General features: G+C 35.5%; 1 protein-coding gene across 19 annotated transcripts in view; it reads right to left on the bottom strand.

Moving 5' to 3' along the window:
• RALGAPA1 (Ral GTPase activating protein catalytic subunit alpha 1) overlaps positions 1-27,819 on the bottom strand; it is a 127,546-nt gene that overhangs the window by 23,544 nt on the left and 76,183 nt on the right. For 18 of the 19 annotated variants that reach the window (XR_004751568.1, XR_004751567.1, XM_035328854.1 and 15 more), the window contains 6 exons: positions 21,312-22,176; positions 19,663-19,734; positions 18,219-18,342; positions 16,406-16,561; positions 7,861-8,019; positions 6,508-6,635 (listed from right to left, as the gene is read on the bottom strand). Coding sequence is in view for 17 of the 19 variants with exons in the window: in XM_035328854.1 (XP_035184745.1) it covers positions 6,508-6,635; positions 7,861-8,019; positions 16,406-16,561; positions 18,219-18,342; positions 19,663-19,734; positions 21,312-22,176 (1,504 nt within the window). In the remaining 2 variants the exon portion in view is untranslated. Of the gene's footprint in view, positions 1-6,507; positions 6,636-7,860; positions 8,022-16,405; positions 16,562-18,218; positions 18,343-19,662; positions 19,735-21,311; positions 22,177-27,819 lie in introns of those variants that run through there. The other variant, XM_035328864.1, reaches the window with a different exon arrangement.

The raw sequence follows: 27,819 nt of genomic DNA, 5'->3' as shown, positions 1-27,819 counted from the left end.
CATCACGTATACAATTCCTTTATGTAAGATATTTTAAAGTGCACCATTTTTCAGTATAACATATTAAAGCACTAATCTTGATTATGAACATTCATAAATGCAGTGGTTATTTAAGTACTGTTCATTTTGCTTTTTTCATTAGTGGTTTGCCATTCTGAGCACTTTAGCTATCCACGGTTTACAAGAAACCAAATCCTCCTGGTATTTCCTCTGGAATTTTTCTTACAAGTCCCTTATTGTCCAAATATGCTTGTGACATCAAAGGAAAAATACATTAAATAGATGTATTAGTTCAAGGAAGAAAATTCCATAAAGATGATATAAAAAGCTATTACTGTCATTACATACCTACAACTAGTCGCACACACACATGCACACACGTATGTATGACTCTACATAGACACAGAACCTTCCTCTTATATTTAGGTCTTACAATACTGAGAGAAACTGGTACACTATTCCTTGAAATTGAAACAGCTGAACAGTCTATTAAAACAATCTGATATTTATAAATGCCAGGGATTTTTTTTTATTATTATTTTTTTTTTCCCTGTTGTAAGCAGGCATATAAGTAACTACATTTTGAATTATTAAAAGATCAAAAGAGTTGTCAGCAGAACTAGGATTAGGAAAGACTGAACATCATGTTCTCCACCTTGTGATTCTTGCCTGAATTTGGAAAATAATTTCCATCACTAAACGGTAAAGTAGATTTTAGAAATAACTCTATTTCCTCATGGAAGAAACAGCAGGGGTCATATGATGAATTCATCTGCAACTCTTATTTGAGCTCACAACAGGTAAGGCTACAATGGTATGACTCAGGATGGGATAAATATTCACTGAAATCTTGACATTTTCAATTATTTGTTGTAAAGCATATAGAGTAATATCTAAAAAGTATATCATGCATTATACTTATTGTCTATTTCTTTTCACCTATGATGACTGAAGAAGCAATAACAAGCATTTTAAAAGCTTATTAAATGTTTGTATCAAAACTGTATTGCCAGAAATACAGTGAGGTTTGTTGAGAGTCTTGGCACATGGCATTTCACAAAAATTTTAAGAATGAACATATTAGAAAAGCAATTATAACAGCGTATGTTATTTCTTTCACCGATACCGAAATTGATTAAGTGGTATTCTGAAAAATGAATTGATATATATTTAGGGAAGAGAAAGAATGCTCCTTAAGCACCTCTTATGCCTTTGCCATTTTAAACACAATTATCACTGATGCAGTACCATTGCATTCATTTTTTTCTTACACATACTCATTCAAGAGAAAGGAAGGGAAACTGGTATTGCTGAAGTCAGTGCTTTCTAGCTTTAACTTCTAAGTTTCTGTATTAGTGAGAAATCTCCAAAATCTTCATAAATCCTCATGTGAAAATGTAAATGAAACGTGCTTAATTAAATGTAGTTAGAGAATGTAAACTTGCTCTTTGCTGACTGTATGTCATGAACCACTACAATTTTTAAAACACAGGCTTTCCAATGTCCAAAATTCTATCTTGAGGCAGATGATAGTCAAGCAGACACAATAAATAAAGATGCTACCATTTCACATAAATCCCTTTGTAGGGGCAGTTGAGTATATCTCATCAAGCAAGAAAGCTTCTGTGCTATGAGCTTTTAATATATGTTAAACTTTTAAGAAACCCATCAAACACACTATTTTATTTGTAGAGAAGTGACTGTCTTGTCAGATACCATATGGGGTCTATGTTTTCAATTTCTGGAAGACAACTGTCTAAAAACACTAGCTACATCAAGTACCAACTGTTTAGGAATACAACGTCAAAAAGATGAGGAGGTGTAAATTTTCCAGCATTATATTTTTGCTACTTACATTCCTCCACATAAGACAAAAAGAAATTCAACTGGTTGAAGTATTATTAGCATTAGGTCAAATATTTTGTAGATTATTATAAAGAAGTAAAAATGATGCTATTATTATGGATAAAACAGTCATCTATATTCCAGATGTTCTAAAATTTCAACCAATTTCAGATTTAAAAGATGCTAAGTAGGATTTCTTGCTGTGTGTGCAGCTACCTATTGGGTAGCATCCTCTTTTTTTTTTTTTTTTTTTTTTCTTTGGGGTATATTAGACAAGAAAGAAAGTATTATGATGTCTGAAGTGCAGACAATCTGAAGTGCAGATAGTTTGAAATAATTGATAATGCTCCAAAAATTGTGTAAATACCTAGAAAGGCATACAGTAGTGTTTCACAATGTACTCTCACAAGGTTTTCATTTTTTTTTCCTGGCTTGTTGTATAATACAAATAATTTTAACAACTTGGATCATTGGACAAGCCTACTATGCCAAGTAAGGAGTGTTATCTTTGTGTACCTTTTGGCAACTGACTAGCACCTGTCATTTATTCAGGAAGTTCAAGTAAACTTCTGTATGAAACCACTCTTTCTATTGCTCAAAATATTTAGTTTTGATCGATTTCCTACACACAGTAGTTTCTGAATTCAGAACGTAACAAATTGCTTGATTAGATATCGAAGCCATTAGTAAAACCATTCCTACCAGGACTTTCCATACAATTCAGTAAATAAAAAATATTTAATGACCCTCTAAATAATGGCCTGCTTATTCTACATCATAGTGAAAACAATTGTTCTCACCATTCAGTACCATTATTACACCTGCAGTCTTGCTAGACTCTGCTGTGAGTCTTACCAGCTTTCCTAGCATACATGCAGCTGGAGTGTGTTCAGGAGATACACATATACAAGGCAAATGGAATGACAAGCAACACATATATGAGGTAGAGAAGGGGGTACTGCTGCTTCGGTAGTGAGACAATGCAAGTATTTTGTGTGTCATCTGCTACTGCATGCATATATGCCGCCTATCGGTGAAGGGGTACTGCTACATGAAAGCAAGACAACTGAAAAGACAGTGAGGAGCTCTAGAATCCTTCAAGGGGAAACTAAAGCAAATTCCACAAATCAACATAGTAATGCCGTCTAAAATGGCAATTTTCTCTTCAAGAAGCTACAGCAATGAAAATGGCAAGCATCAAATTAAAGCAAGATACCTGCCATGCCTGTCTGATGTCTGCTGATAAATACAGTACATATTTAATCTTAAAATACTACAATACTGAAACATTATTTTAGTATTTCAAGCAAAGAATGCAAACAGAGCAGATGAAACCTTTAACGATCATTAAAAAAATCAAATCTTCAGTGTTTTGCTATCCAGGTTTGCTATCAGGAGTGTCAAAATAACATCAGAAAGAGGAAGGTGAATGACAGAGTATTTCAATCTCAGAAAGATTCTTCAGACCATACAATACATTCTCAAAGTCGGAGCAGATTACAAAAGGGAGATGAGCAGAATTTCCTGTATCCATGCAACCATTATTATACTATTCACATGTACTACTCATTGCCACATCATGATTAACAGGCTAGCTCAATAAGGAAAAAGTTGCAATCAGGTTATATGAAGAGGACTGAATATCCCTGCTGATTACAGATGACAGCTGATTTTTTCAGTCAGGTCTGCATTTAGAAAAAGCACTAACTCAGGATGGATAAATCCCCACCTTGGAAGGAGGAGGGCCAAACTCAGTGCTACGTTTTTCATATTGCCATATGCTTTCAAATCAGCACACACCTAGTTTAATCAAGAGTTTACCATGACCCATTTTAACCACAAAGATCTGCAACACAACACTGTAAATGTTCCTCAAATATACAAAAGCATAGACCTACATGCACACTCCACAAAGAGTGAAAAAATGTCCACCGAGTATTCCTCAGCACAGTGAAATGAACCACAACCTTGCAGGCACAGAGCCATCTACACACTGATACTGGCTTTCTAATTACCTATATGTTGGTCTACTACATTAGTAAATGGAGAGCATACACAGAAGTGTATGGCTTGAAATTTGTTCTTTAAGTATTCAACAGAATTCTCCAGTATTTCTGTTCCTTCAAGATCCACATTAAATTATATTTTCACTTTCCATCATCAAAGTTCCTAAAAAATTATCACTGCTCAAATATATTAAAATATACTCAATAGATACTCAATAGATAAATAAAAACTAATTTCACGCAGATCAGTTGAGAAGTCTCCTCCACTGACACAATTATGGTCCTGGACATGTGGGAGGCCTTGATTATCAGCTTTGGTTTTCTGAAGGATTGCACCTTCTGAAAAACAGCTTTTCTGTTCCCCCCCCCCCGTTTTTTTTATTTTATTTTATTTTTATTCCTGTTCCTTGTCTTCAGGGGTATTGTTTTCATTACTCTGAGCCCTCTCTTTATTTGCTCAAAAAGTCCTGTCTTCCACAAGACACATTAAGTCTAGAGAGGTCTCCAGAAATGCTATTTAACCACAGACCATAAAATACTTCTGTCCCTGCCCCCTTCATTCCACAACAAACTTAAAAGCTAGTAGAGAAAGGCTTTTGTCATAGCTAAAATATGCCAGAGGAAAAGAGTGGGAGACACTAAAGACAATCCTCAACATCTTCGATTCCGTTCTATTTCAGGAACATTAACAGGATTCAATTTTCAAATATTTTCAAAATTTTCAAATCCTAGTTAACAGACTATGTCCATGTTACAGGAAACTCTTACTGGTCTTTGCTGTTCTTATCTGAGGGAAATCCTTTCTCAACCTCAAATCTGATGATGGGTTGAACACCAAGAGCATGGACATGACTTTTTAATCAAGAGTTTTTTAAAACACAGAGAACTTGGCCAAACTTTGAATTATTTATTTTTCTGTTCCTTACTGATGCAATTGACTTCACCACAGCCTAACTCAGGTCAGGGAAGTTAGATTTTTTTTTTCTAATCTCACTCCAAGCAAACAGCTTTTAAAGAAGTCCTCATGCCCCCATTTTAATTTTTGAAGTATTATACAAAGCACTAAGTCAAGTTGAAAAATAAGTCCACTGGCTACTTAACAAAGCCTTTAAAATCAGTGCTCCATCAACTTATGCTTCATAAGCTTAACAAGTGATGATATAAAACCTACCAACCAATACTACCTAACATTAAATATAGGTAACACTTTTCATAGTTATTATGCTCACCATATTACGGGAGACTTATCAACATTTTAATGTAAGCAACATTATTTCATCAATGATGTGGAGTGATTTGATGCATATAGAAAGTACAGCTTGGAGAACTGAATTGTAATTGAATATACAATAAACAGCTTAGGACCTGGCCAATTCCAAGACATCGAGCTGGCAAGCTCTGTCTGAGGAATAAATTCCAACTTCCATATTCTATAGAGAAATTAAAACATGCAAGTTTGTGATTTTTTTTCCTACTAAGAGTTTGCTATTTCAAAGTAAATTGTTTTCCAATTGCTCATCACTATACATCAATATAATGCTATAAGCCATCACTTTTCATGGTATAATGATGCTAATACATTTTAAATACTTTGATTAAGCCACTTGAGTAATGACAAAAAGATCGGACCTTTCTGAACATAAAAATACAATGAATCAACGTCATGTACAGAAATGGCACCAACGTCATTTAATGTGATCACATCAAACACCATCCATCACTCATCTGTAAATCCACTTCATCATATTTAAAGTGAGAACAAACATGAGTACTAACAGTCAGCCTTAAAAGAATGGAGTATTCTAGTAGCAATCTAACACATGACAAATACAAATATCTAAAGCTTGAGTGGAAATTAAGTACAGAATTTCTTTTGGATCAAAATTTAAACTTACCTTTGAATTTATGAAACCAAAAAATAGTATGTTCTTGTTGATTTAAATAACATGTATATAACAGAACAGAACTCAATCTTAACAAGGAGAGACATCTATGTGATTGACTTACCTTATGTTTCTTAATTTCTGGTTGGTATTCTCTCGAGAGCAGCCCTTTTAAAATACTACAATTCAGTTCCAACAAAAAAATGAGATAGTTTTTTGACATGTTTACAAAGGCACTAACTTCATTTTGACAAAAAAAATGCATTCTGAGCTGAACAACAAAACTTATAGGACAAAAAAAAAGTAACTAATTTGAAGGAAAACAGCACTGGCATCCTTCTAGGATTTCTAGGATGCTAGATTGTTTTCTAGAAAATAAAACCAAGACATACTAATACTGGAAAACTACTTTATATTTAAGAAAAGAAAGATTAGTAACACCATGACATGGATGCTTTAGAAAGTCTACCCACGAAATGGTCATTAAAATAATTACTTAAGACAATGTGATAAGAATTTACTCCGTGTTTTAAAATATTAGAAGAACAACTTTTTAGTGCTGAATCTATTCTTTGCTTAATTAAAAATGGTCTTTATCTGAATGCTGTCCTACGGGTTTCAGTTTCCTAAAGGCAATGACACCATAATACATTGAAACTATTTTCCAAAAATTAATCTGACTAAAATAGAAGATGACAGAAAACATGAAAATCGTATCTGTAGAACTGCAAGGGAATGTATATGCCCTGGGAACCCTTTGAGTGAAAGGATACAAGTTTTGGTATAATGGGATTAATGATTTCAATGCACGGCTTGCATTTATAGCTGTTGCGCGAACCATAATAGGAAGAATTTTTCCATTCACAATAGCACCATCAAAGAGTGGACCAAAAAATGGAACCTGAATAAAAAATTAAGAAATCCAACATAAAGCAAGATCTAAGCTATAACAATTAGCAATCAACATTAACAATAGAGCACTCAAATATATAATTTTTTTCTCCTCATTGCTAGACAATCAGACCAGTTATTGTGCTCCATGACAGACCTTTTCTCTTGGGGAAATATACAGCCATATAACAGCTTGTTATCCTTGGTAATAGATAACATCGTATTTGAAGAAAATTAAGCAACCATTTTAATACTATGTCTCATCAAAGCTTATTTTCAACACTTGCTGCCCAAATCCTAAGAACAGTCATGCGTATGATGTTTATGAGGTTGAAAGACTAGATGACAATATTGTAGGTAGTAGTGAGCAAGAGCAGCTTCCTTTTTCCTCTTTAACCTGCAAGCCCTTCCACAATACAACTCATTGTACCTAAACAGTAAGGAAAATAACATACTTATTAATTAATGTCTAAGTAACTAGACCACGTACTGGGCATCATTTCATGCCTATCATTAGAGAGACGTAGATGAACATCTATTTGTCCTATCTCTTTTATTAAATTTAGTGCTTCTAGAAAGAATTTTATATTTGAAATACAGAAATTTGCAGCAAGTGACATCAGAAACAGAAATTATTTAGTACAAACATTTAGGACTATTTTTACTGAGTGAGTGTTCGCTACCCTAAACCACTGTTTTAAGAACAGAGCTAGCACATACATTTGATGAACAGTCATTAGAAAGACTCTGTTCATATGCTTAAGAATTGAATGATCCCTGCTTTGCTGAATTAATCTCCAAATTCCTGTGTGGAGTCCGGGAGAAGGTGAAAACTGTCTTTAAGAAGAAGAAAGGGGAATATGTCTTGGATGAAGAAAGCTGGAGCAGGCTATGATTCAATGCCCACAGTCACATATCAAATTTGACAAAGAAGATTTCAAAGTTTATCTTAGAATTTAAATAATTATGCAGAATATTCCAGCTTTGTTTGCAGTTTACAATGTTAGCAGATTTTCTTGACAGGATCAGACCTTTGCAGTTCCAAGTTGCTTATTTTACCATGCACTGTTCTCACTGGGTTCTTCCCCTTCCTCCTACCACTCCACTGCAATTGTCGATGTTAAAGACAGATCACCTTGTTTAATCAATTTATTACACAAATGCTCCTATTCAAAACAGAACTCATTTCATTATAAACATATGAAGGAAGCACACACAAACCTCCCCACTCTTACCTCAGGCTTTTTCATGATCTGGATACTGAACATATGGTTTTTCATGGGATAGATAACTATAAGAACATCACCAAATTCTGTTGGAATTATTCCTCTTCTATAATCCCGAGTATGCTCTGACCAGACAATGTGTACTTCATCGTTTCCTAAATGTCTTAGCTGAAAAAGCAGAGATAAAAGCCTATCAGTTTAAATATATCTTATAGCCATACTGCTATACTAAATGCTTGTATTTCAATAGGACAAACCCACTGAAAAGAAATAAAGAAGGATGAATAAAGTAAACATATTACACTATAGTTCTCTTACATTTTCAGTCACAGTATTAATTTGCAGTACTGGTTTTTGCTATAGATTTTTATACATCAATGCCAATGACTATTTAACAGATATGTCAATACAGATTACTAAAAGCTAAAATTTTGTTGATATTATCTCAAGAATGCTGAATGATTCAATCTGATTTGCTAAAATGATTTCAAGATTGTCTTCATTCGCAGGCAGTGAACTACTAATTTCTATATGAATTTTATAGGCATGTGGATGAACATCTGCATAAAAGATACCTATCTAAGCAGTCTTTTAACCTCATCATTCTAGCCAAATTCCAAACTGGCCACCACAAACAAAAAGCCTTCTAAAGCTGATGAGCATTTGGCATGCCCCTAGATTAACTCACCTAAATGTTCATTTCCCATTAAACATAAATACCTTTGGAAAACTAACCAGGCCCCTGTAAACAAAAACAGGTCTTGAAAAATTAATCAAAAACTTGCTCAGAATGGCTGAATAGGATCCTGAAAATCAGTGCTGTCCCCTCAGCTGTAATCACATAACCTGACTGAAGAACATACTGAACGCTTTGGAATTATCTGCACTGAAGCCCCAAAATGCTCTTTCAGGTAAAACATTACCATCTGAGAAAAAAAAAGCAAAAAAACTGTTAACATCATGGAGAGAGGCTTTATGTACGCTGATCAAATACATTCAGATTATTAAAGATTAAATTTCCTTCCACTAAAGGCCATTTGTGAAAATTCAAGCTGGAATCTCATTTTTTCCTCCTTGTGCATCACCAGATAGTGCTGACAATTTTCCTCACCCACAGTTTTCAGTTTGTTTGCACAGCTTTAGCCAACTCGAGTTTGTCAAACAACTGCATTGATGTTATTCAAAGGACAGCACTGTGAACTGCTGTTAACAGGTAACATGCAGATACTAATCTGAGCACTTACAAGAAGTTATTTTGTATAAAAAGGCAACAATTTTCTGTATTCATTTTCAAAATACAACTGCACTTTAAATAAAAGCAAAACATATACACAGTCATCAGAGAAATTTCATTGCAAGTATTTGCTTGTTCATATTATGAAACCTCCTGGAATGCTGCTTTCGTCTTATCTGAAGGCTTATATTGGTTGTCAGCAGCAGCCTTTACAAAAACAAAACAAAGAAGGAAAAAAAAAAAGAAGGAAAAAAACCCGCCTCTGCTCTTCTCTGCTGGCTTTGAATTGTATCAGCCTGAAAACATGCATAGTATTTCTGCAAGAAAAGGTTTTTCTTCAGCGTTGGACTGGGCAAAGGACAGATGGCATCAGTGTCCCGCATCTTGTGTGATGCTCAACAAGTCATTTGTGTCGTTTGGACTAGACCATACATACATCTAATGTACAATGATTGCAGTTCCTTTGAAGTGAGTTATTCTTGCCTCTTTTGTAGATGGCTGAGTTATTTTGAACAACACTTAGGGATGCTCTTGTGCCAACTGTAAACCCAGACCCAGAGAAGAACTGGTTATAACAACATTCACTACGCTGAGTTTTATTTGACTACACTGGAACAAAACCAGGCAGCAACCTGAATGACTGATGTGAAACGCAAACAGCAGCTGCAGAAACTCTGGATGACAGTCAACAGTGACGTATGTTGTGAAAAGACAACTAACTGTGGAACTGTTACGAGGGGTGAAGCTGCTTCTACCTTCCCAGGTGAAGTGACAGCCAAACTGTTGAAATCTGACAATGACAGGCATGTGGAACTGATGGGCACATATTCAGAAGCAAGTGAAAAGCTCAGGAAGGATTAGACAGCCTTATCAAAGGGAAAGTAAGAGGCTCAGGTATGAAATCTTGTGGAATGTGAAAACACTGTACGATATAGGATCCTATATTGAGACATGGTCGTCTGGTTCTGCCAAAAAGCAGAACACCCATCACTGCATTGTACCACTCCTAGTACCTCAATATTGAACTATTTACTAGAATTAGCTCTCCTTTACTTACCATCTTTGGACTCAAAGACAACATAACTCACATCGTTAGATTTGAAACAAGGGACAGAGGCAGTCTACATGCCAAATAAATGGCCTTAAAATCCGAAACGAATACAGAGTTTAGATAGTACACCTTCTTGGCATCTCTGAGTTTCATTTATCAAAGGTTGCTCCTGTGTACCTCTTACTGATATCTGCAGCTAATCAGCAGCTTAGGGAACTGGTTTAGCAGGTGACATTGGTAGTAGGGTGATGGTTGGACCAGATGATCTTGGAGGTCTTTTCCAGACTTAATGATTCTGTGATTCTAAGATGGAGCACTACTACTGGCGTATAATTTCAAATCAGACTGGCACAGATTTTGGAGTGTGATAAAAGTGCATTGTGCAGTTATTTTACAGGAACTACTGACAAGGGGCATGTATTATTGGATACCAAGTGTACTGAAGCCCCATCAGTGATTTTTCTCTCCGTTTCAAAATCTGCTTTATAGCCCATGGAGGTGTGAGGATACATTCCAGGCCAAACTCACAAACTTCTTTTGAGGAAAAGGAAAATGAACTGGATTATTCCACTTGAGTTCCAAGTCCTGTCATGTATGCTTCACCTCATGGTTACTACCAAGAATGATTTGACAAAGACTCCGTTTGAGTAAAGTGTTGAATGGCATCTCCATGACATTTGGCAATGCACTGAGAATCAAAGTCAGATGGTGCAAGCAGGTGGCTGATGGTATAAACTGTATATGGTGGTTTGTAACAAGATGTATTGTACCCAAAATTGAGACTATGATCAATGCCTTGTTTCCATCATAGGAGACAAAAGGGTGACAAGAGAATAGACAAGTATACAAATACAAGATCTGATACAAGTTGCTGATTTTATCTTTGTGTTTGGAGAAGAAATAAATGTTGGAGAAATCATTCTGTTTCTTTTTCTAGAGTAGGTCAGAACAAGCTCTGATCCTAACATAGTGCTCCTTGTTGCTTCTTTCATGTCCTCACCGTGGTCGGCAAGCAATGCTTATAAGAAAGTTTGAATGCTGATAACTCGACTGATCAAAACACTTGACTCATGGAAGAGATCAAATATTTGGAATCGTTTCAAAAAGCTTTCCAAGGCCTACTAGATTTTTGAATTAACTTTTTAGAAAGAAGAATTTCAGTTTTTCTTCTTCATTTTTCAGTTCCCTTTTGAAGGACTCTGAAATTGAGCAGTATTCCACCACAAAGCTCTCCTGCAAGCACAGCAAACATCAGGAGAATCCATCATTCACTGTAATTATTACACCACAGAAGAGTCTGACCTCTTTCAACTTTAATCTGGATTCTTTACGTCTTTGTACTGAATTGGAAGCATCCCAGAACTCAGTGTCCTGGACACAAGTGGTACAAAGATACTGAGTTACAACCATCTCTGTGCATTGACTCCTAAGAACAGACAGCAACACGGTTTCCCAAGAAGGAGCTCTGGTCCCCGTGTTACCTAACAGAATCAGATGTGCTGTGCACAGCATATACAGGTACCAATAGTGAAATCTATGCCACTGGTTATTCAAAACTCACCACTGGTTCTGTAAAGCATTATTATCTTCAAACTCATTTCCTGACCTTGTCTCCCTAAATTTACACCTTTGTATGGGCATAAATTACAGTAAGCAAAACAGAGTGCAAGTATTTACTAGAGATTTAAGGCACAGCAATAATATAAATAATAAAAATCACTAAAGTAATGTTATACTTCAAGTAACTGTTAATACACTATAGCTGAAACACCTTTATATTCTAAAATACTAAATGTTGTATAAATGCAGGTCTAGCTGTTCTCAAGAGTTTGTTATCAAAATATAAGGGAATACACAAAATAGAGATGGGCAAATATAAAGAGTCTTTTAAAAGGCAGACGTCTTTTATAGCAGTGTTCTTAAATGATTGAAGTGTCAAGCCCAGAGAAAGGAAGGTTCAGCAAGCAAGAGAACCATTTAGGATATAGTGGATAAATTTTAGCTTTGTGTATGGAGAAGGAAAGGCTATATTGCAAGAAATGTTGCAGAAAAAAGAACAGAGTCTTAAGCAGAGACTGAATGTAAGAATCCAGAAAAGTGGACCAAATTAAAGATGATTTCCAGTTATGGGCACAAGTGACAGGCACAATGGTCATGTTATCCATGGTGATCCAGAAAGGTGGCAATGAGAAAGAGATTAAGAGCCCTGTTTTACCAATTTTAAATCTGAGCTGACGGGAAGACAGCCTGAGGAGATGTCAGAGATGAACAGATTTTTTTAGGCTTGCTTTGAAACTCTACTCCATTAAAATAAATATATAAAAATGACCGACTGTTAGGTTACCTGAAATTTCAAATTTAACTCAAAATACTTTAAAATATTCTTACTCTATAGCCATCATCATGTGTCAGCTCTCCTAATACATTTATGTTAACTGAATACAAAAGAAACGTGAAATAAATATAACCAGGAGGGATGATCAAATCTAATTTTGATACATTAGTGTCATATGCTGTACATGTTACAATAGCGGCCAGACTTAATACTAAGCTGCAGGCTATACTGAAATTTCCAAATGGCAGATTGTTCTAAGTGATACCAAGCATAATTGAAGTAATAAACGATAGTAAAAGCAATGCACACTGTCAGGAAGAATTTAAGTATTTACTTTTTAAAATTAAATGAGTTAGGTTTGGAAAGGCAAGACAACTGAAATAATGCAGGGCTCAATTTACAGAAAATTCCTTTTATTTATCTGTTGCATTAACCCTTGAACTCTTGCCAAAATTACTGTAATTTCTAATACTTGCTTACCTAAAGGAGGGAGAAAAAAGGCTATTATATTTTCTTATGATGTAACAGCTAGCCCAAACTTTGTTTCTTCTTCAAAAATGAAAGTGTTCATGATAAAAAGAACAGAAGTAGCAGAAACATCTGAGGTACTGGCTCACTGCAGATAGTTTTGCCCACTAAATGTAGGCAGCACTGTTGTCTACAGCATATGTACCCTCTGGTTGAATTTTTCACAAAACTTTATATCAGTACCTATGGCGTGTTTATGACTTTTTTTTTTAAGCAATATGTGTACTTAATGATAACTCAAGAAATGTTGTACTAATAATTTACATTTATAAACCTTCAATTTCCCAATACATGTTAATACCAGAATGAAAAAGCTAGCAGTTAATACTGAGGGTTATAATTCTTTTAGGTGGTTAGGACAACCTCACCGATAACCTAGAATGACATCATACACCCAAGGTCCAAGATGAGTTAGTACTCCAAGTGTTAATAACATTACTATTACTTATTTACATGTCTTGTGTATAAGCTCATGTACAACACCTCCACTCCGTTTTCTGCCTAAGGAAGGAACAGCTAGACAGGTGATAAGCTGTAGAAACAGATATGAGCTTTTTCACTTTGTGAATTGGGTTTTCACAGTTTCATTTAATTCTGACATTTTCTTTGCAAGTTCGTTCTTGTCAGGCTACTGTAAATGCTTTTTACTCTAACTTTGAATTCTAGAGAAAAACAAACTGGGTTATATTATCAACATTAAATCTTTAATATAGTATTTACAAATTAAATACATTCTCTGGATATGCTTAACTTTCAATGTTAAGTTCCTCTATATATCCAGAAGTTTTTTTATTTGCTCTTCCTGTAATCATGTCTTTTCTTGCTCTTGTTCATGTATTCAGTAACAAATGCTTCAGAGGCATCCAAGACACTTAAAAGTTTTATTTACTGCTCTTTAAGACTGATGGAAAATAAGTTTAAAATTGGGTTGGCCTCTGAAACAGCAGAATCTTGATTTTGCAGTGGCTGGACCGGCAGGAAGAAGTTTTGCTTTAATTTAATTTAATTTCCATTTATAAGATGAACCTATCATGCACCTCTAGGCACATCTACAATATAAAAAACAGCAGCAGTACTAAGCCAACAACTGCAAGTTTGCTTGTTTTTCTCTTTGAATGAAAGAAAGCACATGAAAGACCTGCAGAGAAACTCAAAACTCAAGTTTGTCTGAAGGTCATGAACAGTACATGCACTCAGAACAATTACAAGTGTTAGCACACGCATGGCACTCAGATGACTTTGAGGTCCACACTACTGGGTGTGAGCTTGTGCTGGATAGCACCTCTTAAAATATTGCATCTCATAAAAACAGGTCTTTTTCTGATCTGTTCACAGACAAAGCAGCACAAGCAGTTCTACAAACAGTAAAAGAATTAAACCTGTTATTCTATGGCTCTGACTTGCTGTTTTTTACCCAAGGTGTAAACATGATGATTTTCTCCAATTTGGGATGACACACATAGTATCTCTCTCTTGTGCTGGTTCCTTGATGTCTAATGTTTCCCCATACAGTCTTTACCTGATGAGTAGGAAGGAGTCTCTCCTACTCCTTTATTTAGCCCATCTTCATTAAACACACATGAAATTAATACTTTTCCAATATGTTTCTACTAAATTTGATTGAAACGGTTCAAAAAAAAAAAGGGGAGGACATAAAGGCAGACTCACAGGCCTTTGTTCATTAGGAAAATGGGCTATAAATGAACAAAAAACACGTGCAGAGGAACAACAGGCAAGAAAGCCATGCAGAATAAAGTAGCTTGATTGAAGTTAAACAGCCCATCAAGAGTGGGCTACAAATACTATCCCAATCTTCTGATATATACCCTCCCGACATATCCATACAGACCTCAAATATTCTTAATTACTGAAAAGTGAGATTGTGGGTGAAAGAGGAGAGAAACAGGCCTGGGGCAAATTGGAGTTGTTAAAAAAAAGTCCAGCTGACACCACTTTCACAAGTGAAATCACAGGAGGCATGGAGCAGCACTGAACCTTGTCTGGCAGAACAGCTCAATGTAGATTCTGAGTGCTCCTGGAAACAGACATTCCTGCGTGTTCTGCTGAAGCCTACAGCATTTGCAAATTATTTAAGAAAAATTAATTAATTTTCATTATGACCTATCTTTCCCCTGTCAACACTTTTTAATGCTCTAATTCAAACATTATATGCAAAGACTGTAAACATAATTATAAGCTTATAAATTATAAAAAGCATAATTATAAAATCAATTTTCTGTTTCAAAAATTCAAAAGCCAGTCAACTTAGCAGTACATATTGTAGCAATATATATATATTATGTTCTATACTAGAACAATAGCAACAATCTTGTTCAAAAATTAATTATATTTTCTAATAAACCAATTTTATAAATCATTTAATAACCTCAGTATTACTCTGGCTATACTTCACGGAATAAAGAAGAGAAAGGGCCCAGCACCATAGGCATACAAGAAAAAATATTTTTAATTAAAAAAAAATAATCTGAGATGCGACAACAAGATGTTAGAACTCATAGTCAGTCTATAATAATAACAATAACAACAATATTTTTTCTTCAAGTTGAACGCAAAGAACAAAAAAGTCATTAATAATTGAAGTTTGCCAGAGGCATGGCTATTTCTCTTTTTACTAACTGTCTACTGTCTAATTTAATTACAAGTATTAAACTCCATGCTGAGGTCAACCAGCTTCAGTTCCTCCAATATTACACTTCAACCAGTGCTCATTAACGTGTCTACTGAATGGATTAGCACATCTGAAGATGTATGTACCTGGAACAGGGGACAGTCTAATGACAGCCAATTGTTCATTTATAATAGGACACATGTTGGAGGCCGTAACTTATTATCACTAATGTGGAATTTATTAAATTCTGAAGAAAAAATACCAATACAGAAAAACGTTCTTTTCTTAATGTGGCAATGAGAGATCATATCACTGTTGAACACTTGTGCCTGTTCTAAAACAAAACACCTTATATATGATAAACATTGTCAAATTATTAATAAACTTTTTTAAAAAGAAAAATTAGGTTAATAGACAATGTGTCTCTTCAGTGAACAAAAAGTCACCTTAGAAAGTACTCATCGTATATTTATTGTCATAGCCTCAAATCTAAAATACCATTCAGATGTACTGCTTTTTCTTCTAGACAATTACCTCCCTTCATTTTTCACCACTATTCATGTGATCCCACCAACATTTGCAATGATGACAAAATTCACCCCTACAAAATAATTTATATGGCCTTACCCCCTTCAGTAAAATACCAACTAGCAGCAAGTAAAGGTATTATAATGTTTTATGATTTTTGTTTTTAGAGAAAGTTACTGGATTTTCTTTTTAGAATTACTCTTACTTCGTATATTCTTCAAAGAAAACCTGTTAATCATGAACACCTACCTTTTTTGTTAGAGAGTCATCTGAATCAGAAGGCATTCTTGTTGACACATGGAACATTACTTCTACTGTCGAGGTAGCAAAATATGGAGTGGTCAATCCAGTGCTTTTGTTTTTTTGCAGTCCTCCCATAAAGCCACAATGGTTTGTGAGATTCACCTACAAGTAAAGTCCACGAGGTAGGAGGAGGAAAACAAAATCAGGTGATAAATACATTCTTTGCACTTTTTTTTTTTTTTTAAAATTGCTTTCAATGGAATTTTAAAAATTGAAGGTCAGTTTTCATAATAATGTTAGTACAGTTATGTTCGTCTAACAGTGTTCAGACTCACTGACTAGATTGGAAATCAACTGCAGTGCAGTGGCATTCTATATTCCATGATCACCACAGATGTTGCTGGGAAGATGACATCGGAAAAAGGGAATGGATGTGTATATGAATATCTACTTCACTATTTCCTGACCTATTGGCAGTAGTGAATCACACATGCTTTTGACTTCATAAAAATTCTGTGATAGTACATCAGCCCTCACCAGAGCTCTGAAGAAACCCTGCATGAGAGCCAGACAATTTTGCTTTGTTACCTTCTACGTATTTTCCTAGAGAAATTTTCATTCTTTGAATATGAAAAAAAATAATGGAAAACTAACTGAAAATTCATAAATATGTTTGTAAATTGTAGCTTTATGGGAAATAGTTTGACACTGAAATAATATTTAATGTGCTATTTCACTTTTACAGCAGTGCCTAGATAAAGCCATATCTCAGACATGAATATATTTAATCTCTGCCCACATTGGATATGTTTGCTTTTATACTACTAAAGGATCCACAATTTAATGTAAATAGGTTAACATATTTGATATCTCATCATGAAATACTAATCCAAATAAGCAACTCTTTACTCTAGCTAATAAAGGCAAAGAGAATTAACCCACTAAATAATGATATTTAAGACATCAGTGTGATTTTCTTTTTTCTCCTGAAGAATCAGGAATGTGGGAAATAAACATCTATGCTTGTGGCAGCCAGCAGAATTCTAGTAGTCTTCTTCTGTTCCTGAAGAAAAGTCAGACCCCTTATCCACACAGCTAATCTAATAGAGCTCTTATGAAACTAAGGGGTAAGAAAAAGAGATGGACATGCGTGTGCACACTCTTGATTAACACAAGTTGAAAGAGGATCAGAAAAAGTGCAGTTACTCCTACAGCCAGCCAGAAGTGATTCCTGTACTTCTTTGAGACAGTTCTAGATCTCAGGAAGTTAATCTTCTGAAGAAAGAAAGTATGCAAAAAAAGGAAATCCTCATAGCAATACCAAACTAGTGACCTATGAGTTGCAGTACCAAACGGGGTGTATCACAGTATTTGACTGCTAGAAGAGACATGTGAACAGAATGAAGTGTGTGAACAGATAAACGCCTACAGCGGGAGGCAGGAAGAAGGGAGTATGAGTAAAGATGCCCGTTCCTACTTTTGGGATTCAAAAATTTGAGCAAAGCTCAAACTTCAGTGGCTTTCAGGCTTCACAGGGCAATCAAGATGCCTCCTCATCTGTCCATGAAAGACAAGTACAGGGCTACATATTACTGAATAATCTCTGCCTGCTTTAACTTTCCTAAATTGAAAGAGCTTAGAAATAAATAGGTAGTATTGCTAATAAAATTTAAACCAGAATTCTTTTTTTTATCCTGCTAGCAAAACAGTCTATTTCAGTATTTGTAAGAAATGTTAAAGAAACAATGAATTGTAAGATCTAGAAGAATCTATAATTTACTCTATAAACAAACTTAAGATAAAACTTTTGAATAAATACCTCCCAGCCAAGACCAGCTACAAAATCCTCATAGGCTTGACTTCCCCCAGTATTAGTAAGAATGGAGTGTTTATCTTCTTGTCCCTCAGCAACATAAAACACTGCAATCTTGTGTGTCTCTCGGCTGTAAAACACAGGATGGTCAGTCACTGCATGACAGTGCCTTTGCTACTATGAAAACAAAATATGCAAACAGTACACACAGAACATGACTTGTATAACTTCGAAAAAGCAGATACTAAGTACTACTTCTTTGAACATCATCTGTATTTCCATATACCCATTGTCATATCTAGTCTGATCTTCTCTAGAGCCTGAAGTTTGGCAATATGTGTACAGCATTTACCGCCTTCATCACTTTTAAGATGTGATGGTGCTGGCACTACCAATTGCTAACGGAATAGCTGGGGTTTTGAGATGAACAAAACCTGTAATGCAGGCATTTACATTGCACTGCCCATTAACAAAAGGCTTTGTGAATGCTGTTGCAAATGCATCTTAAGCAAATGAATTATTTTTAAGTACTACAACGTCTCTTGTTCACAGCTTGCAGTTAGGCATTGGAGCAACTGAAGGTTATTTCACACGCTTTGCTTGCTGATTACTCAACTGTGATAGATTATCCAAAAATCAGTCCAAGCAGTAACTACCAATTTCCCAGGGTATGCTTTGAATGCATTCAGTACTGTCCCTGAAGCAAAACAATTCCCACAGCCCTTCCACCTGTAAAATTTTCACAGTCCATGTTAAGTGAGTTCCCATCTTGCCTAACTGCTGAAATTAATTGCAGTGCCACAAGGGCAAAAAGATAACATTTCCTTCTAATATCCATCCCTGAATGCCCTCATCAGTGTACTGAGAAAGCCCTCAGAGGCTAGTTTGGTGCTCATTTGCAAAGAACTCATCAAACTAAAAGTCTGTTTTATACACTAAACTACCATCATTTGGCTTGAGAGACTGGATTTTCCTGGATATAGTCTAAAGCCTCCACTGGATGTTATTTTAACTTATACAGAAATAATTCAAACTTGTTAACATTCAGTGCTACAACTCTACTTATAATTCCACATCTTCAAATACTAAGAGCATTGGAAAACAACTAAACAAGTAACTGAAGCTAAAAACATGGAGACTTACAATTCTATGTTTTATTTTTTTTTTTTAAAGTTGTTTTAAAATCAAAATAATCCCATGTTACATATTCAGATTTTCATAATTTTAAGTTACTTTGAAATTTGCTCTATTTCATGACATTCTACCTGTAGAATTTCACTCTACAAGTAACAATAATGCAACTTCAATGTAACAACAATAACTACAGTATACATGAATAATTTACTTTTTTTTTTTTTAATCCGTTCAATTTTCTCATCTATGCAAATTAGAGCCATTTAAGTATAAAACATAAAACAAATAAGGTAGGGTAGCTATTAGAAGAATTTACCATTGTCTTGAATCCAAATTTCTGAGTTCTCGAAGTAACTTCTCATTTTTCTTCAAGAGATGAAAGCTCCTTCTAAACAGAGAAATTTGTAATTTTTTTAATTACCTGTTCACTTGGAACACCAGAACAGTACAAGAACTGTACAAAACATTTCCAGGTCCAAGCAAGAATAGCCAACAAATGCTTCTGCTTTTTCAACAGTCCTTTCTTGCATAAAAAAATTAAAGTATCTTTTAAAAAAAAATGTACATGCTATTTTTTACACCAGGAAATCTTCTATACACATTATAATCCTGAAAACAACCTTTATTTCTTTCCACTTGCTTCTGTCCACCTATTGGATCCAGCTACAATCAATGTCCTCTCTACAGAAGAAGGGACAGAATTGCTTCTGATGCATATATAAACTGCACACTTTACTAGGCCAAAATATTACATGCTTAGTGACAAAAGACACTCCCGTAATCTACTGTTGTAGGGAGTTAGTGCATTAAACACTGAGCTTCTGCTCTTCCGAATTGCTGAAGTAAACAGAACACAGCTCAGTAGTCGCCCAGCCAGCTGTAGCTATTTAAAGGAAAAACAAAACAATATGTTACAGCCAGAAAGGCACTTCTCATTTTTAACAAAATTGCACTTAAGATGTTTCCCATAAAACACAGTGGAATGAATTTAAGAGCAGTAGTATTATTCAAAAACAGACTGCCTTGAGGAACTAAAGGCCCAATTTTAAAGGGTTATAACACCAACATTTTTGAAGTAAAAAAAATAAAATTGAAAATTGATTCCAGTGGTACCTCAGTGACACGGGCTATTCTTCTAAAAATACCCATTTTCCTTCAGAGTAAGAACATTTTAAAGTATCTCTAATACAAAATTTGACAGATATGGCAAAAGAAATTTTCAGAATGACCCTTAAATTCTAGGATGCTAATATTTGTACATATCCACATGTACGTGTACATACATCTAAATACACCTAAACACAAATAACAATAGTGTAAACAGTGATATTTACTTTCATAACTGAACGTGGCTTGTCTCCTGTTGTTCTAAACAATATGCAAACATTGCCAGTGTCGAAATAAATAGTAGGGGACACATCTTTCTAGTTAGCTAACAAGGAGGCAATGCTTTGAGGCTGCATGCAAGCATACTCTTAGCAGGCAAAGCAGCAGGAAACTGTCCAGCAATACAATAGCTGAGAATATGACACTTTCAGAGTCTCATTCTGGCATAGAAATGTAATGATTTTTGCACAAATGTACAAGGGAAGCAAAGAAAGCAAAAAGATGTCTTGTCTACCTATGCTAGTACCCCTCAGTACAGCTGGTGAAAGGATTAGAAAAGGATTAGAAAAAATATCACTCCTTCAATTCTCCTTCCAACACTATGAACATAAATAGCAATAAAGGCAACAGGCTTCTCTTTTCTGTCTCTATAAATGACAGGCTGAAATGCAGAAGAAAACTGCCATTTTCTCCTTAGTTGCACAACCCCTCTCTGCTTTTGTTGGCTGCCCAGGAGTATTTTTGGCTTGACCCATTCTATGAACAGCCATTATTACACAGTAAGAGTACCACAATTCCTAAAAAAAAAAAAAAAAAAAAAAAAGTTCTTAAATACCAACCCCTGTCTTTTCATTTTACCTTTTATCCCAAGAGTTCATTCCCAATATACTGAGAAGTAGCCTGCAGTAGTAAAATGCTGACTGGGGCTTTTGTGAGGTTGGCTCGTCCTGCTCCATAGCCCTCATATTTAAATCATTGAAATGTTTTTCAACAAACTCTTTCTCTTCTGTGTGCTGTTTCAGAATTGCATTGATGACATCATTCTCCTGCTTCTCTGAGATGCAGACTGGCTGAGGAGCAGGAATGTTGAGTGAGACACCAGTTCTCTGTAAGCATTCAGGGCTTGTAACACCTAAATACTGCAAGAGCTCATCAAGGGCATCTTCTTCATCCCTAATTGTATCCCATGTCGGTACAGTCTCTCTAAATTTCCTTTTTACTTGGAGTGTAATTCCATCCCTTGAAGATAGATCCTCCACGTGTTCAAAAGATGAAAGAGCATCTTCTGTTTTGTCTTGTTGAGATAGTGAAAGTGCAAAAGACGTTTGTTGTGATGATGCACATAAAGATGACGGTCCATACAAAATGGCCGAATCCCATGAGTATTTGCCAGACAGATCACGCACTATAATTCTGACATTTGAATTAGCAGATGCAAGTCCAGCAGATAGTCCTCCGCCAGGCATGTCGTCTTCTGCTTGGATTTGTATGCAAGACACCAAGGAAGTGTTGTTTAACACAAAGAACTGAAGGTTCGGGTTCTCAAAAAGTTCGGGAGAAAGCTCAGGACTTTCACTGTATGGATTGTCATTGTTTTCACACACTTGGCTAGTTAGCATAGCAGGACCTCCGCTCATAGGATAGTGGCCTAAGTGGTTGACTAGATGTGTTATCACAGTACGAGCAGCAACAGAAATTAATCCTTGTTGCATGTGGGTTTTCACTGTGAGAGAAAGAACACAGGTTTTAAAGTAAGAGTTCAGAAAACAACACAGAGATTTACTTAGTTCTTTGGGTCTCTTCTTCCTCAGGAGATTTAAACAGAGGATGAGCACCGCGAGCTTAGCATACAGCCAGTACAGTACTGGAAAATATGCATTTTGACAAGCACTGGTTTCATACATAAACAGCATGAAAAATCTCAACGTAGTTAAAGAAGCATCTTAATTATTTTACAGGTTCCTTACCATACCTTGGTAATCAGCGTGGTTTCTCTAAAACACACAATAGCAATTCTTATTCTAGTGAAAATAGATCTTAAATTGCTGATGAGCTAGAGATCATAATTATGTTGTAAGAAGACCATTCCCAACTGCAATGGATTTTCGTATTTATACACATCATTACATTGTGAAAAACAAAGGAACATAGATGCACAAAACCTCTAATCCATCTTAATTTCCCAGGGGAGCATATAGCTGCGGGTTAGGTTGAGAATAACACTGGATGATTTTAAAGTACTAAATCAAGGACCAGGCTGTCTATACTGAACAAAAGCTAACATTAGCAAAATAATAAATAAATGTATCTCACACACACCCTAACTGCATTTAAAAAAAGTTTCAAGCTGGAAAAACTTGGAGAGAGAAAGAGAAGCAAATTGTACCCACCTTATACAAAATTCATGCTGTGAAACGCAACAGTATTTCAATACAGCTTTGTGTTGTGGTTTAACCCGGCAGGCACTGAAGTACCCCACAACCATTCACTCCCTCCCTCACCCCACAGTGGGATGGAGGAGAGAATCCGAAAAAGAGGGTAAAAACTCAGGGGTTGAGATCAAGACAGTTTGATAAGACAGAAAAGGAAAGGGTAGTAATAATAATAATGATAAAAGAATATACAAAGCAAGTGATGCACAATGCAGTTGCTCACCACCTGCCCAGAGATGCCCAGCCTCTCCCCTAAAAGCAGCAGTGCCCCCCGGCCAACTCCCCCAGTTCATTGCTCAGCACCAGGCCATAAGGTATGGGACATTCCTGTGGCTACTCTGTGTCAGCTGTCCTGGCTCTGTCCCCTCCCATTTTTTGTTACCTAAAATCCATCAAACTAAAATATCCTGAAACACCTTGTTTTTTTTTTTTGTTTTTTTTTTTTTTTTCAGTATTTTTCATTTTTCATTCACTCAGTATTTACTGAGAAAATGTAACCTCTTGGATAAGTAAGAATAATTAGCTCATCTCCCTTTATACTGAATATTAATACACAATAAAAACTAATGTTGAATAAACTAATGTCTTTTTGCAGTTTAAGGTCCAAATTTGTTTACCTAGAAAAACTGCAATTGGTTTAACTGGAAAAATAAAGGCTAATTTGTAATGCATAATGACTGTCATGACAGTTAGTTTCTAAAGCACTCAATAGTTTCTGCATCTGAAAAAATAAACAGATAGTATATATTTCCCCCCCTTTTTTTTTTTTCTCTCTCTCTCCCAGTGTTTGGGTAAAGCATGTAAGGGACATTTAGGAATCTGGCTCTTCCATACCTTTAGGAAGGACAACATCTGAATTGCCAAAAGGGAAACATCTCATCCTGTTAATAAATCAACTTAATTCTTATACTATCCTAAAACTCAGAAAATTTCAAATATTTTGATTAATTAACTCCTTGAAAACAGATAAAAACAAATTATAGTATTTTATTATCAATAGCCTTCTTGAAGCTTAAAAATTAACAAACATAAAAACATTCAGCAAAGCTGAATTAAATGCCCAGATACTGATAGCATATGAGGAAATTAAGTTATAGTGCCATCTGCTGAAACATCAGAAGGAACTGTAAGCAAGTGTATACAAGACAAAGAAAACAAGTTGGATGCTTGAAGAATAATTCATCTCTGTGGTACTAAGCAGCACCTGGACAGTGCAGATGCTGGCCACCTCTGTCAGCACATTTATGCCAAATGTTTACAACTTGTTACTGCACAGATAAGCAGGATAATGCTTTTGCCGGGTTCCTAGGAACAGATGTGAGCTTCCGAACTATGTGAAGTCTCACACTGAATAGACAGTCTTCAGTGTGTTTCTGCTGAAATAACTGAAGAATGAGGCATTTAATAGTATGTAAGTTATTACTATTGCTATTTTGTGGCAAACCCAGATGTATTGCACAGATGTATTGTGCATACATGCCTAACGATACTGCTTTAGGAGCCTGAAGACATACAGAAAGACATACAACGAGACAAAGAGTGGAACATCAAACTAAAATTTGGAAGGTCCATTCCCAGCCCTACCACAGTCTTTCTATGAATAATATTATTATTGAATTTAAATAAAAAATAAAAGAACTGTAATATAAATCTCCAAGTGCCTCCACTAGAACATGAGAGCAGTACTTCTCACTGCATCTCCTCAGAATATATTAATGTTGATCACTTGATCCAAAAATGTCAAAGAAAACTTAAATCAGAACTATTAAGAGAAGCATACAGAAAAATAAACTGTAAGACATAGCCTGTTACGTTGAAATAAAGCAGTCTCTATAAACATTTTTGCCACATAGCAAATTAGATTTTCATGATTAAAAAAGGAAACAAAACAAATAAAAACCAAACAATAATGCATTAGGAAAATATGAGAGTTTTAAATTAAACTCGTAACATGTAGGATACATTTAGGAATTTGTTCCTAGAAGCACATCTCCTCAACCAGGAACAACTGCATATTCAATATATTACAACTCTTAAAATGAATATCTAAACCATGCACTCTGTTTCGAAAGGGCAGCTCAAAACATGAAATAATGCAAGCCATCACAGCTTTACGACAAATTCTACCAACTAAGCCGTGCTATTACCATTAAAGAAGTCTAACTGGCTGCTTTGCCAACAGGTAATCTAAGGGAACACATCTCTGCTCTCTTTACAGTGGTACAGTCTTTCGCTTGGGCAATGCAATTTGCATGTGTACATGATCACTTGGTAATTTGCTAGAAGCATATTACATTTTTCTCAGTTCCTGAAATTATCACTTTTGTGGGAAGAATGAAAGTCCATCACCACTAATTTGTATCAGTGGCATGAATGGAATTCCTGAATTTCCTTAGGATGTGTTGTTAACTCTTTACTTCAACTTTGGCCGAACAGCTTCTAAACAACTACAGTTATGTAGTAGAGGGAAGAAGTAATGACCGAGGGTGGAATTAAACTCTCCTCATCCTTTTAGCTATCCAAAAGAATGATGCACCAGTACAGACTGACTCATCTCAGTTAGAAGCACAAACTGGAGAAATGTGATGTATCATTCTCTGGAAACTCTTCCTCCATTACTGTTAGATGGAGCCTAAGAGAGTTTGGCTTAGCTTAGATATCTAAATTTTACATTAGTTTATGGAAGTCCTACTCCTTTCTAATTTTAAGCTACAGGTACAGAGAGAGCCCCTCTCTAGAATATCCATCACAAAACACAAATCTGGATGTACCATGTATAGGCTGTTTATTAAAACATGTACCTTTTGTCTGCTTTCAGTGAAAAAGTAAACAGCAGCAAAGCCTTCTTTTGAAAAAGTGAAAGTACCTTATTTTTTTAATTTTTGAAGAAAAGCAAAGACTAAATTTACATCACATGGAGAACTTTTCTCCAGAAATTGAAACGTGTTAGGAAAAATGATCAGTCTACACAAAACAGTTTAAAAATGTTTGAAGAAATGACATAAATGGGGTAAAATACATTAAGTCAATAACTAATGAACCACTGTGTCTATGCAATGCAACTACTGCCTTTCCAATCACATCTACCTCTAACAGATGTGATCTATGAAGGACAAGATTTAAAGTGTTTTGCCTACAGTTGCAAAGCGATTTCTGTAATGTACTATTTCCTTCCAACTAGACTCTATTCAATGGTTTGATTTTGCTATCTATTAATATTAGGTAAAGATCAAAAGTAGGTGAGCAGATCATGGCACAATATAACTAAACTGTACACTATAGTGCTGTACTTCTTGGTGATAGTATACCTATATCTAGGCTAGTTAGGTGCGGTTAATCAGCATAGGCAGCACTTAATGACTGTACTGTAGCTGGAGGAAGCTGTTGTTGCTACTAGCTGGAGGATATGGTCATCTGGTAGACATGATCTCTGATTCCTTAGATGTATGAAAGCACCACAGACAGCTGTCTGCAAATTCTGATGATGCAAGAAAAGCTGCTTATTGAAGTCTATTGTTAGCTGCTGGAAGTTCTTTCTGGTCTAAATATAACACTTTTATATACTTAACACAATTTCAAAATCATACTTGCATCTTATACTGCAATTTACCACTTTATTGGAAAAATAAAGAAAGGAGGAAAAGACAGTTTCACTGATAATTCTACCTAATGCCTTCCTTACAAGAGACAGCATTTGGCAAGTTAAGAAAACAAATATGGGAATATTCCTCTTCTCTCCCCGCATTGCCTGTTTCCAGAGGATTTAAGAAATCTTTGTGCCGCTTTTTATCGGACGGCTTGCTCCAACCTCTGAATAGGTCCTGTCCCCATTACACAGCTGTACCACTGAAAGTCTTATATCTTCATGATCTCATGCCAATTTGTACTGTGGTTAAGTGTCCATAAAACTTGTGATGGATCTGACCTTGAGCAATGGGAGGCATAACAGGGTATGAGAATCACAACCCTTAAAATGATGAAAAGCATCCTGTTTAGAATACTGCTCTTTCAGTACTTTCACTTTTGCTTGTGACCTACTGCTGTCCTACCTGTTTCCATAATCTTCAAAAAGATACGATAGCACTTCTACTCTACTAAATGAGAGGCTGCCAAACTGTTCTGCTGCTAGCTTGCACTAACTGACCCCCTTGTCTTGATTGAGTCCCAGGCTGGTCGTTTTCCACTAAATTTACTTGTCCAATTCCTTCAATGGTGCCAGAGATGCTGTGTGATCAGTTAAAAACTGCCAATTTTATTCTCTGCCTGGCAATGTAGGTTAGAAGTGCCAAGGTTGCAAGACCAGGGTTGCGTTATTATGCTGTCATTTGCCAATTAAATTTAACAATCTGACTTACAATTCCTGAGTTCTGAAACTTTAAAAACATATAGGTTTTCCTTAACTTATCTGGAGAGAGACAAAAGGAACACCTGAAATTACTTTTATTTAGAAATTTAACAAGAAATCATAAAAGAACGGATCACGTACGGAAATGCAAAATGAAGATATCGATGCTAAGGCTTTGTGCAACTGCATTCATTTAAAGAGAAATCTATTCAGGGTTGTCTTTTCAGATTGTCAGATTAAACAAGCCACACAGCATTTGCTGCAAACCCGTAATTACAGATTATTACAGAATACAAAAGATGCCAGGCATAAAAAGCTACTACAATTCACTACACTGTAATAGAACATGCGGTGGAAGTTAATTTTGGCAAATGCTTTAAATATTAGCTTTACATAATATGTATAGGTGAGACTGTAATTAGGACAGAATGAATCCTTCGAAGCCTCTTTCATTCTGACCCAGCAGATGATTACTTTTTACTAATAAGACCACAGCCATTTGACAAAAAGCCAACTATAGTACCTTGCTTCATTCTTCAGTAAATTTAATAATTACAGCTCCTCCTGCCAATAGTTCTCAAATCAGACT

This window comes from Oxyura jamaicensis, chromosome 5 (genome assembly GCF_011077185.1).
Source record: "Oxyura jamaicensis isolate SHBP4307 breed ruddy duck chromosome 5, BPBGC_Ojam_1.0, whole genome shotgun sequence".
In the NCBI taxonomy this organism is placed as follows: domain Eukaryota; kingdom Metazoa; phylum Chordata; class Aves; order Anseriformes; family Anatidae; genus Oxyura; species Oxyura jamaicensis.
The sequence above is the reverse complement of the archived record's forward strand: the minus strand, read 5'-3'. Positions and strand labels throughout refer to the sequence as shown.